A 13,360-nucleotide genomic window follows, 5' to 3' on the forward strand; every position below is an offset into this window, starting at 1 on the left:
ATCTGAATGTCAAATACTGCTAAATATAATACTAGTTAATATGGTTTAACATCACAGGCATCACACTTTACAGCAGTGACTATCAACCAGAAAATATCAATCAGCAGACAAGGCAATTGTCTCAAAGACACTTCAGATGTGCTTACCTGAACTCAATCACCGCCTTTTGTCTGGGAACTGTAGAGAAAAGTTCACTTTTTATTCCATACTCTGAGCCATCTTTCCACACCTGCTGCAGCACCGTCTAAAGTATAATTTTTAAAACAACAACAGAAAAAATCAAATCCACACAAGGAATTTTCACCAACAGAAAGTATTGCCAGGAAAACTGTTTACCAGACACAAATCAAACTGATCCCACATCCTTTATTCACATTAGTAATTAGATGGCTGGTTTTCCAAGCAAACAAAGTCTCATACACAGACAAAAATGCCACTAACTTTTGAAAGCTGTATCTGATCAAATAAAAAATTTAAGAGGAATTGTGTGCAGAGTTTTGGTGAAAATTAATGCTGAATTTTGTGAAAAACTTCTACTCTTTTAGTGCCAAAGAAAGCCAACTCTTCAATCCTAATGTGTCCAAACAACTCTTTTTCTCTCTTCCACCTGCAATTTTGTAAGGGCAGTATGAATGATCTGTACTAAAATATGTCAACTTTGAAAGTCTGGAGATTGTAAAATGCCTTAAAATATTCATCAGGACAGTTTGTATGAGTATTATCAGTGATGTGCTCACAGCACCAAGTCAGTCCCTCCATGAACTGAAATGTGTAAGGTCACACAGGCCAATGCACTACAGACCTAACCTGTGAAGCTGTATGAACTGAACAAACTTTCTGAAGATAACAGAAGCCATTAACAGAGTGAAACAAAGTGGAAATCTCACTTCATTCAGTGGAAAATTTTCTTATTTTTCCCACTCAAAAAACATCACTTTAACATTTTTCTGCAACAGCTATTGATTTTTTTTAAAAAAGGAACAGCATCTGTAAAAAATACTTTAATTCTGTTCTTGTTATGACACCTCAGAAGGCAAGCTAGACACACACAATTTACTAATACACCTAGTCTCTTGGTTACAAGGTACATGTACACTTCAGTCAGGATTATTGAAGAATACATCCTCTCTTCTGGATTTTTTTTTTCCCCTGGATTTTTTTTTCCAGCAAAGTGTGTAATGAAAGATCTGCTATCAAATACTTTTATGCCAGGTAAAACCAATAGTGTTTACAAGATCAAAACTTTTGAGTTGTACACTGTCAAAACTCAAAGGAGATGTAAAAAAGCCTGCATTTTAAAGCAGAGAGAGGAAAAGAGTTATGATTATTAGTGAACAGTAGATGCATTGTTTCCTCACACGAGGAAGTTTTCTTGAGCCTCATTTCAAATTCTAGCCCTACATAACAAATCAGCAACAGGGATCCTCAGGGAAAACTTGTGAAAGACAGTTTAACATAGAAAGTACCTTCCTAAGACAATAGTAATCCATAGTTTTATATTGAGAAAACTTATTTTAACCTTAAAGCACATGAAAGACACTACTCACCTTTGCTAATAATTCCCTGTTTATTGTAAAATTCACTGTTCCTGGACCAGCGCTGATTTCACTCACTACTGAATCACATTTTAGCTAAGAGAATAAAATAAAACAGAAACTCTAAATGAAAACAGATGAACTGGAAAACTGTAATTCAATCCACTGTGAATATTAATTAAATCCACTGTAAACATTAAGTGTTATTTGTTTGAAGCAATCATAAATGGATCATTTCACCAATGCTGTTGGAAAAGCGACAATTTTATTATTTCCCATTCGTGCTTAATAAGCTCTGAATATAACTCAGCTTGAAATGCCACACATATGTTCCACTTCAGACCCTGCCTGTGCACAGTCTGTTTTCTTTTGATTTGGAGTAGTAGTTGAACTCTTTGTACAGACAAAAGCTGAGATACATTTGACAACTTACACAGTAGCTGCCAGAACTTAACAAAAAAATAAAAAAAATTAGTGACAACATTTTGCAGTACCCAGTGTCACAAAATAAAGATATTAAAGGCAAATTTATTAAAAATTTAATTTACAATTTCCATAAGGCACATGTCTTGAAAAGTCTGAACCCATAAGGCATATTTGGCCAACTAACACCTAATGTCAACACAAGTTTGGGTCTCTTCACAGCCCAAGAGCTTTGGATCTCAACCTGTCATGTTTGAGAGCTTCTTACTAAACCAGCTGTCCTTCACAGTCAAGAAGTTATCTAAAAAAAAGGAAAAAGAGGGATGGAAAGCATATAAAAATATGACACAATCACCTTCTCACTCAGTATGTATGGGAGAGGCAAGCTATACATTCCTCCTGAAGCTCATCACCATGAAGAGGAAATTGTATGCCCATGTTAGATCTCCAGCTTAAGACACTGATCTAACCAGGAGAAATCGTAGCTAGCTTTGATTTTATTTATATATGCTTTTACTTTCACAAGCTCTGCTAACAACAAATTCCAATGTTAACTCACAAGCTATGTGAAAAAAACATTTATTGTCTTGACACTGAATTTTCCACCTTACTGTTTTACAAATGGTCCTTTCTGCTTACGGGACAGAGAGAAAACAGGAACACCCACTGGATCTTCTCCACAACATTTGTTCTGATAAACTTTTTCTACATAATCTGCCATTTGTCACATCAGTAGTTTTTATCTCTCTTTAATAAGAGTGCTCATTTGTCCTCTCCACAGCTTTAACAACCTCTTCTCCAAGTGCCCAGTGGTCCTTTAGTAACCAGATGTCCCTGTGTCCAAGGCTTGCACTAGGATGCCACTGTGCAGTACAGAAGCATTAAAACACCCAAGACAATGTCCCCTCCACAAAGAACAGACAGTACAAAAATGAAAAAAGAATCAGCCAGCCAAATGAAATCAAAAGCCCATGGAAACAAGACCCCCAGATCTTTCTGACAGACCATTTTCAGTACTTCAGAGCACTGAAGTACTTTGCTTCATTTATTGTCTCCCTGCCCAGCTATTTAGGCTATTTTAGTCAACTGGAAAAACTTCCATCTCCTTTTGCCTAACCTAAATACCTGTATTATAAATATTGTGGCCTCAGAAGTGACTGCGAGCATTCTCTTGAACCTTGAGGCACTCCATCAACTGTTGATCATGACAAAAACCAGTAACTGCCTGCATTTTTCCCTCTGCTAGTTTTTGACACACAGTTATATTTTGCTAGTTTATACACTGCTTACCTTCTTTGGAAATGATATGACCAGTCTAAACAAGTAAAATGCATCTCATTTGTTCATCACCCAACAAAAAGCATTCCTTAGAGATTATGGATTTTTATTTTGCTTTGTCTAGGTGGCACGATCTATTTAATTTGGGGGCTTATATTGATGGTCTATTCTTCTTTGTTAAAATTGCTCCTCCATGAAAAGCTGTAGGGCTAAATGTATCAGGATTATTTACTGAGCCACAAACAATAAAGAAGGGAAGAAACTCGCAGCTTCCTAAACACTGGGAATAGCTGATGGTTTTAAAATGACACACAAGGAGAAAAATAAAACTTGTTACTGTGATGATACAGTCATTGAAACAGATTGAAAGGGAGGCTGTCTAATCCTCCCTCACTGAATTTCAAAAGTCCTCAGCAACCTCATCAAAACCATCTGCACTGGGGAGGATATGGGAACAGATAACTTCCTGAGGTCCTTTCCAACCTGAATTATTTCATGTTTCTAGATCATCTTCCAGTTGTTTCAGAACTTTTGGTTGTATATGTGTGCATCATCAGTTCTCCTTCCACCCAAGTCAGAATATTTATCTCGTTAGAACAGGTCCAAGACATGGATAACTTCAACACCTCAGCAATGAAGAATGACATGAGAAACAGTTTAGCTCCTCAGCAGTATTACAACTGGTTTTATTTGTCCTTTTTTTCAGTATTAACACTCAGCTACTGCCATTTCCCAAATGGCACACCTGAAAAAACTGCTGTTCCAAGAAAACTCAATTTCAGGCAGATAAGGATTTGAAAGTTAGGCCTGTTTGTCCCACAGGCCAACTTCATCCATTGCCTTTCCAGAGCTGGGTTTTGCAGTCTTTGGTTTTCTGAGCTACCACACAATCAATTTCTTCCTCAAGTGCTGGGCAACAGCACAGGCCATGGCACACCCTTTAAGATACCCACCTAACTTCACCAGCACTATTTAATAGAAACTGTTTGAAAACAACAATTTCACAAGAACCTTAACCAAAGCTGCTTCTCCAACTCCCTATGAAGATGCTGTGTACAATTACAGTAAGTAATCATCAAACTACTTTGACCCAAACAGATGCTTGGAGAAAGGATTCTTATCTTATCATACATCCCCTTACACATCTAGTCTGTAAGTTCATTACTACATCAATATATGAGGAGTTCATTAACATACCCTTTCAGCAAGCTGCTGAGCTTGAAGATGTTCTAAGCAATCACTAGAACTGTTTTCTATTACAGAAGCAATGGAGAGCTGGAAATCAGCAACATACCTGAAAAAAAACCCAAACCAACAATATATGAAAATGAGGGAAAAAAACCTGCTGAAATGCTGGGGAGATTTGGCAGATCCAAGCTGACTCTGCATATGACAAGTGTAATTGCCAAGCATAACCCAGTCACAAATATCTGAAGATTCACTATATTTAGAAAGCTGGACTAGAAGGCCAAATATCAGCTTTGCTCTAATACAATCAGAAAGTAGATATGGTGAGAACACCATCACGTAATAAATAAAAACTATGCTCATGAATAAATAAAATTTACTTGCTAACATTATTGCAACTCTTGAGCAGGACACAGAAAAAAATCCTCCATAACTTTACACTGGCTCTAAGCAGTTTCACATTCAGATCATCACTGTTGAAGCATTTGCCATCCATGCACTGCCAAAAATTCGTACAGGCTTGTAAGCAATTATATTTACTTTAAGCTTTCTTGCAAAAATATAGGGATTTAATTGGATTGAACTATCTTATAATTACATTGGTATAAAAGGCTTGGGATTTTTGTGTGTTTTTTCCCTGAAGTCTTGTTAAGCTTTTACAATAACAGGCATGCCATAAAATAATAAAACATGACCAACATTGTAAGATAAAATGTAAACAACTACCGTTTTTTGGAGACAGGAACTGCAGATATGGACTTTATTAAATTCTCTGGTGGCACATCCAAAACTTTTGAAAGCTAAATTGAAAATAAAGAAAAAATTGACTTAAGCTGAAAGACAAAGATCCAAGAAAAAATACTGCTCCCTGTTTAAATACCCACGGGGGATGCACCTTTTATATCTGAAATCTAATTTCAACCCAGGTAAAAAAAAGCAAGGACTCGATAACTATTATGAACAATACAAAAAAAATTACAAACTTTAGAGATGTTAAAGGAGCCTTAGAAAAAAGGCAAGGCAAAACACCACAGAGAGTTGATTTTTTATTTTCTCACGAAGGATCCCATCAAACCCATTATGGACGGGTCATGGAATGACAGAATGGTTTGGATTAGTAGGGACCTTAAAGACCACCACGTTCCAACCCCTGCCATGTGCAGGGACACCTTCCACAGCAGCCCGGGCTGCTCAGAGCCCCATCTACCCTGGCCGGGAACACATCCAGGGATGGGACAATGACTGTGCCCTCCTCACTCCAGCTCAATCCCAGCAGGAAACCCCAAAGCGCGCCCCAGGCAGGGGCGGGGCGGGTCGCGCCCACTGTGAGCCGCCCGGGCAGGGGGAACCCGTTGTGAGGGCACGGAAGGGACATCTGGTTCAGGGGGCACTCCCGCTCCGCGCCAGCCGCGGGAAGAAGCGGTGCGTACCTGGGAAGCAATGCTCCTCCGGAAGGAACCTGCTGCCATGGCCGCACCGCCCGGCGGAAGCTCCACGGCCCACCCTTATTCTCCACGGCCGACCCTTATCCCCCCCCGCCCCGTTCCTTTCCGCCCGCCCAGGGGCGGGCTGGGCCGTACCATTCTCAGGTTACAGGGGGAGGAGGAGAACAGTGGTTGCGCTGGGGGTGGAGGAATCGCGCGGCGCAGCGCAGAGGGGGCTGTACCACTGCTCAGGGAAAAGGGGGGGGGAGCAGCGGCGCGGGGACGCGCAAGGCTGTGGGCGGTGCGACGGAAGCGCGCGTGCGCGGGAATTCCTCCTCCTCTTTCTCCTCCTCCTCTTTCTCCTCCTCCTCCTCTTCCTCTCCCTCTCCGGTAGCGGCGGGCGAGGGGCGACATGAACACGTGCTCTGTATCCAAGGTGAGGAGCGGGAGAGAGCGGGGGGTGCTCCCCAGGGAGCAGCGAGGCCTGTGCGGGAGCTGGACCCGCGGCATCATCCGCCGCGTCCTGCGCCTGCTCCTCTTCCCGCCTGCTCCAGCCGCTGCCTTTCCCGCCTCCCTGGTGCCCAGGCTCCGTGTTCCGCTGCCCGCCCCTTCCCAAAGCCTTGCTGGATCTCCATCCGTACCCGGCCTCGCTTTGCCCGAGGCTCTGTTTGTCTTTACCGCAGTCCCACAGAATCACCGAGTATCCTGGGCTGGAAGGGACCTCCAAGGACCATCGATTCCCTTATCCCTTGCACAGGGCAGTCCTAGAGTCACACCATGAGGGGTGAGTGACCCCGAAGTGTTACCTGCCCGCTGTCTTCCTGGCACAATAAAACCCATTCCCACTTGGAGTAAATGTCACCCAGAACAGAGCCAGGAGTGTTGTGGCTGAGGGTTTTGTCACTTCCAGGTGAAGTCGGGTGGCGTTGCTTGCTGCCGCACTTGTTGCTTCACCCATCCACCCCCCGCCGCCCCAAAACAAGTTCAACAAAGAAATAGAACTAAAAGTGCTGTCCCCCACACGTAATGTTAAGTGTCTGTTATTGCCTTGATATTTCCGAATTGAAAGCTTTTATGTGAGCTGTGTTCAGAGGGATAGTGCATTCATAAGAGCGACAATGAATAGCGAGATTTGAAATGTTGATTTGAAGCATTTAACTTATTTCATCTCTTGCTTGATCATGCAGTGGACAACAGTAATGCTTCACGGCTTGTGTTTTATCATCTCAGGAAGACTCCTTCCCCTTCCATTGCTTTTCACTGAGTTGTGATATGCAGCTGCATCCTTTGGTGCAGAAGGCACTGTGCAGTTTATTACTTTCAGAAGTAAAGTGCTTCCAAACGAACTTAAAACCTAATCTGAAACAGCTGGATTTCGCTTTTGACAATGGCCATTGCCTGATAGTTTGGCAGTGAATCATGTCCCCTCACCTCGCCTCCCACATTTTACATATAATACTTCTTTGCAGTTTTATGTTCCAGTCTCAGTCACATTCAGTGGTGTGGAAAAGCCAGTGCTTGCAAAGCATTCATCAGTGTTTATGTTTAGTTTGATTAAGCGTCCATTCTTCTTTTGTGTATATGATTTATACTCACTGGGGCCAATTCCCTTTGTGCATGCAGCAGCACAAATAAATCTGTAGGACACCTTTTTGCTGTGGTTGTTCCAGAGTGTTTGGCACTTGTAGAATAACCACTGCTTTTGTCCAGCTGTTTATAAATGGTATTTAATATACGTGGTAAAATGGAATGTGTCTGAAGGCATCTCCAGTTCATGAGGCTGTTTTTCAGAGAGGGTCAGTATAAATGTTGGTGGTTTACTGCAATTTCTTATTTGTGCAAGATAGGAAATAACACGTCTGAAGTCACTCAACAGACTGGTGAGTGAGCAAAATTGAACATACCTCTGGTGTTTGATTTTTCATTACATTGTTCTTACTCTAGTGGCTGAACTATCCTAGGTTGAGTTCAATAATCCTTGTGTAAGCATCTCCATTGAGAAATGTGGGATTCAGTATGTTTATTACCAACACTTAGGTGTTTCCTTCCCCCTTGCTGCAGCACAAGAGCCTCACAGTGAGAGTTGGCATGTGATTTCTGATATATAGGAAATCTTCATAACTCTTCAAAAGAGATGAGCTTCTGTAGAGAGGATGGGGGAAGAAATTTCAGATTTTCTAGAAGAAAATGAAAACATCTTGCATGATGAAATAGGTTTAACTGTGACGTGTCTTGTCTCTACAGGAATTCCTTCCAACAGTGGGTTTTATATGAACCTTTTCCCAAGCATTTGTCATTCTACTTCTAACCATCTACTTTTTTTTTTTTAGTTGGGATGCAATTCACTGTGGCTTGGGCATGTAATTTTCTTTTATAAATGACTTAATAACGCTTGTTGTGTTATTTTGGATTGTGTTTTCCATTCATCTTAGCCTCTTGCGTTTTGCTTTGTTTTTAACTGAAACTGTACTGAGAAAATTGTACTGATGGGTCCCCAGGGAATAATTTCCTTTTAATTCTAAACCTGTTGGAGGTTTTGAGACATTTAAAGAATCTGCTGCTGGCCCAGTTGATGGTTGAATCAAAACATAATGGAAGATGAAAAAATTCTGAACAAGTGCACCGGGTTACTGCTTCCACTAGTGTTCCAGCTTGAAACAGAAATATAAAGGGGCAGTATGTAACTTGATATTCTTAAGAGGCTGGCGATTTAGTGCAAATTACTGGTTTAATGGAGCACTGAAATAAAAGGACAATAAAGTGGCCTCTGGAGCCAGTCAGATTGATGTTTGTATTGAAGTCTATTTGGGGTTTTTTTACTGTTCTCTAGGGCTGCTTTGTTTTTAAACCAAGTACCAAGAAGAGAAGATTGTCTGAGAAAACAGGTTAGTGCATTTTCATTTATGTTTCTGTTCTTGAGAAGGGTTAATCCTGAAAGGTTCATCACATCTGATTGCGTTCATATCGTGACTTCTGTCCTAGCTGTGTGAGGTTTTCTCTTACTCCTTGATTACTGAAAACTCTTTTCTTTGGTGGAATGTAAGCAAATTATTGTCTAGAGTAAATGCTGGGCTTTTTTCATCTCCAGCAATCAAGACTGTGTAGCCATCTTTGTATTTTTTTTACAACAGAACTCCTCACCATGCTACCATAAGGTTTTTACTAACAGGCAAACAATTCACCTGAAGGTCTGAATGAGCCATTTTCAAGCTGTGGGAGTCAGAAATCGTATCCCATTCATAAATCTTACATTCTAGGTATTTTCTGTAAGTTTCTTGTGGAAAAGAAGGAGGAAAAGCCATTCGTGGCTTCTGTCCACTAGTATTTGCTGTGTACATTTTTCTCTAGATGTGTATACAGGTCTGTTTTCATTTGAGGACTGACTCTTCTTGGAACCAGAAATAAGGCATCTTAAATAATTGCTATTTGAGACTCAGCTGGGAAACTTACTGTTTTTATTCCCAGGTTAATCTACTTTTATCATCATTAGAACTGCCAAAAGGTGTAACAATATGGAAAAGATGGAGAGGAAAGTAATGAGCCCAGTTTTTTGTCTCATTGCAAGTTATTGCAATGTTTGGATTAAGGTCTGTGCACTTTGACCGCATTGAAATTTTACTCCTTACTGGATATTCTGTTTTAGTTTTTGAGAGATTAGAAATGCTTGGGTAAACTATTAAGCATATTGTTCTAGTTAGCAAAGGCTTTGAGGTGGAAAAATAAATTAGCCCTAAAAGAGAGAGATGGATGTGAGCTGGTTTGGCTTTTCACAGCAGTTGGTTAGAGTAGTGTTCTAGAATGTGTACTTGGATGTGCATCTGCCCAATCTGGAAGCCCAGTTCTGTCCTAAGTGAAGTTTTAGTTGTGAAACTCCTCTGCATCAATAGTTGATAATACTGTCACGCCCCACAAAAGGCCTTTTGAGGAAATTTGCACCTATAGTTTAAGTTTTGGCAATGAAAAAAGGATATTATGCCTTGGGGTGTTACCATATAATGTGGTGGCTGGATTTTCTTCAACTAAAAGCCTATAAGATCTGTGTAGTCAGATTTTTTTTGTGTGATTTTTCTTAGAGATACAAATGAGGTAATAGGGGAGACAATGAAAATGGAAAGATGTCTCTCATTTGTTATTTACAGACCTGTTTTAGTGCTTTAGGAGATTATGTTCATCAACTAGCTCTTTTCTAGAGATCAAGCCACTGCTGGTGCTCCATTGAATGGCAACCAAGTGGACCCACAAAGCTTTCTGAAACAAGAGAACAGTGATGATGATTGTTTTACTTTAATAATAAAGGCTTTGCTCTGATTAAGTCTTTAGCTTATCAGAGAGTTGACATAGAAGCCTCTTCTTTACCTTTTGCCCACATACTTGGGTAATAGATTCTGCTTGTTCTGTTGCTTATTCTACCAAATAGCAGCAATTAATTGCTTCAGAGAAAAGTCATCTCCCTGAAATTTATATGTACACTTGGGTGCTTTGTTTTATTCTTAGGAAAAAAAATGTTTTGTTTTCATGGGCTTATTTGTGCTGTCCTTTGCTTTTGGTCTTTCCAGATAATTATTTCAGAAGCACAAGCAATGATTCAGAGGATACTGTGCTACGGTTTGTCACTTGTCAGTCTTTATGGAGCCAGATCAAATCCGAAACAGAGGTGAGTCTTGTGCGTCACAGTGAAATGGTGTTTTGCATTTTTAGCAATGGTGCTTGCTTCTTTGTTTCTGGGGATCTTTTTGACATGCTTTAAAGTGCATGGCAGTTAATTAAAGCAATAGGAGGGCCAGAAATACTGACTGTCCAGAATATAAAGTAGTAATAATAAATGCATCAGGTACTTATACGTGTGTACTTACACATTACATGTAACCACAGAACTGTGCTCTTTTGCTGCTTCAAGCTGCTGCTTCTAAGCTTCTTTTCCTACTAATTGTCTTCTTTATTAACTCCTTCTTTATTAACAGCATACTGCTGTTTCAGTTCAGTTAATGCTTGCCAGCCCTCTGAGGATTTTAGGCTGGTCTCGAACTCAATGTTCCAGAATTCAAACACAGCAGCCCAGGATTCATAGTGGATTTATGTGAACACAGCTGTATGGATGTCGGATACAGAATGACACCGCTGCCAAATTATGGCCTATTGAATTAGTATGGGTGGTGTGAATGGGGTCAGAGTTAATTTCCTACTCAACTGTGGCCTCCTGTCTGTTGTGTGTTACATGGCATTCTGTTGTTGTGTCCCTGTAGCCAGCTGGATTACATTATAGTATGAATAATTGCTTTCATACAGCAGAGGTTTCCTTCCCTCCTCTATTCAGTGTCATGGATTCTGGGCAAGTATTCCATAGTCCCCTGCTTGCTCTTGGGCTCTATAGACATTAAGAGATTTTTTTTTTCCCAAAGGTTTTTTTTTGGGATGTGCAGTAGAGGCCAGATGGATATAGCTTAAAATCTGGACCCTTGGGCTAAGTTCATAAATTCCTCTAATTCTGTTCCTACCCTTGTTTTCTTTGAGGCTGTTAGGAGTTTTCCAGATACTTCTGATCTTACTCCTCCTGATGAAAGACAGTTCCTCCTATGCTGACATTGATATGAGCATTTCCTTGGAATTTGAATTGCCCAAGGGCAGATTACTTGCAGTTATTTCTGCTGCTGCAGAGGGAATTTTCTTCATACTGCTTCTGGTGTATCTATGATACCTTTCCTACTGAGTTTTGAATCAAAATCCTTTTATCCCACTGTTGGCAAACATGGAGCTGATGATTGTTCTTACACATAAAATAGTGTGATAATTTAGGTTGGTAGAGGCCTTAGAAAGTTTCTAGTCAGAACTCCTCAAAGCAGCATCATCTGCGAGGTCAGAACAGGTAGGTGAGGGCTTTAGCTAGTCAGGATATCATTTCTTGCATGTTTTCAAACCCTAGTGTAGCAAACCTGATCCCTGGCAGAGTAGTACGTGAGAAGCATGTGGCTTGCTGATCTGGGCTTTTGTTTTAGGGGTTCTGGTAGTGTGCTTAGGGAGCCTAGCAGGACATTCTCCAAAAGTTTTGCCAGGGCACTGCTGCCTGGTGATTTGTTAGCAGGCCTTGTGCTTGTGCTGGTATTTTCCTGGTTCTCTAGTGTCTGTCTGAAGTGTTCAGAATAGGATTTGCCCTCCAAGGCACTTTGTTGTAGAGCACTCCTGACCTTTGTATGTCCATCATAAACTATGCTGTGGTTGTGGCACAATCTGTCATCTGGTAATAACATCCTTTCGTGCTTCTCACAACTGAGAAGCTGACAAAAGTGTGGCAGAAACTGCCCTTTGTTTTTGGAGGATGAATTTTGGATTATTTTTTGTTTCAGTGTTGGGGTATATCCCAGTTTTGACCCTGCTGTCAGAAGTGGCGTTGCAAATGTTCTTATGATAAATCTCATCAAGGACTTATAGAAACATTGTTCCCCTTTGAGGCGAGAATTTGTTCTACCAGGATCTGGGCTAGAAGCAAAAAGGCAAAGTGCAGGGCTAAAATACAGTAATTTTTGCTCTAATATGAAGATAATGGTTCTCAGACCGCATAACAAATAGTCATGACTAAACCTGGTGTCGTGGCAGCAACTGAGCTTCCAGTTCATGTGACTTTTCCAGAGTGAGAGTGCCATGTAACTAAGTGCCTGGGTTACTTGAGGTGCAGAGCAGCCTGGTGAACTTTCTGGAACATTACCAAAACAATGCTAGTAACGAAGTTGTTTTGACAAGAAAAGACTGATGTATTTTAAGAAAGCTAGGTAAATGTGTAATGCTATGGCAGACTGAATTCCATTGTCACAAGTGCACAATGGAAGAAATATATACTGTAATCATGCAGAGTAAGAAATGACATTTTTGTTATGTTGTTTTGCTTAGCAAAAACAATAGTGATTACAGGAAGCTTAGGGTTTGATGGAATCTGAAACAGCTCAAAGGATTGTTAAAGGATCTGTGGTAATACAGGAGTTGTTACAATGGTGTTAAAATGCTGATGGTGTAAATTCTTTCAAAAATGTCATGTTATAATTTGTTCTGAGTTGCATAGAATTTATCAGGTGGGAGTTGAGAGCTGCACAATCAACATCAGAAAGGCCAGAAGAATATTCTTCAATAAGTGGAGGATGAAAAGACTAAAATTACTTTGTGTATAGTTTTATCAATTGTTTAGGAAACTAACAGAAGCTCTTGTGTATTATGGAAATGGAGTTCAGATTATTAAGCAGGCATCATGCTCAATCACCTGGAGATGTGACCGTCACTCTTTGAGAGTGTCCTCTTCAATGCTGCTGGAAACAGCCTTTGCCACTTTGCTTAAAATCAAGTTCACAGCTGTGTGTGTCATTTTTTTGTTGCTACTAAATCTTGATGATGATTTTGTTTGGAACAAGGGTGTAATTTTGTTTCTAACATGTGTTCTAGAGTATATATTGATATCCTGAACTTCAGCATACGGGAGGTTCTTTTGTCTGTTCTAGAAGAAGGCATATCTTGGTTTATGGACAGATT

At 40.4% G+C, this 13,360-nt stretch overlaps 2 protein-coding genes across 5 annotated transcripts in view; one reads left to right on the plus strand and one right to left on the minus strand.

Moving 5' to 3' along the window:
* The window catches only part of RARS2 (arginyl-tRNA synthetase 2, mitochondrial), a 29,828-nt gene extending 23,868 nt beyond the window's left edge, over positions 1 to 5,960 (minus strand). Inside the window, exons 1-5 of one of the 3 annotated variants that reach the window (XM_058835301.1) lie at positions 5,855 to 5,960; positions 5,151 to 5,224; positions 4,434 to 4,530; positions 1,548 to 1,631; positions 147 to 244 (exon numbers count right to left, since the gene is read on the minus strand). In XM_058835301.1, coding sequence (XP_058691284.1) covers positions 147 to 244; positions 1,548 to 1,631; positions 4,434 to 4,530; positions 5,151 to 5,224; positions 5,855 to 5,893 — 392 coding nt within the window. In that variant the 5' untranslated portion in view covers positions 5,894 to 5,960. Of the gene's footprint in view, positions 1 to 146; positions 245 to 1,547; positions 1,632 to 4,433; positions 4,531 to 5,150; positions 5,225 to 5,854 lie in introns of those variants that run through there. The other 2 variants (XM_058835303.1, XM_058835302.1) reach the window with 2 other exon arrangements.
* Positions 5,961 to 6,125: 165 nt separating this feature from the next.
* The window catches only part of ORC3 (origin recognition complex subunit 3), a 34,727-nt gene continuing 27,492 nt past the window's right edge, over positions 6,126 to 13,360 (plus strand). Inside the window, exons 1-3 of one of the 2 annotated variants that reach the window (XM_058836366.1) lie at positions 6,126 to 6,284; positions 8,679 to 8,733; positions 10,405 to 10,502. In XM_058836366.1, coding sequence (XP_058692349.1) covers positions 6,261 to 6,284; positions 8,679 to 8,733; positions 10,405 to 10,502 — 177 coding nt within the window. In that variant the 5' untranslated portion in view covers positions 6,126 to 6,260. The remainder of the gene's footprint in view (positions 6,285 to 8,678; positions 8,734 to 10,404; positions 10,503 to 13,360) is intronic. The other variant, XM_058836365.1, reaches the window with a different exon arrangement.

This window comes from Poecile atricapillus, chromosome 3 (assembly GCF_030490865.1).
Source record: "Poecile atricapillus isolate bPoeAtr1 chromosome 3, bPoeAtr1.hap1, whole genome shotgun sequence".
Taxonomy (NCBI): domain Eukaryota; kingdom Metazoa; phylum Chordata; class Aves; order Passeriformes; family Paridae; genus Poecile; species Poecile atricapillus.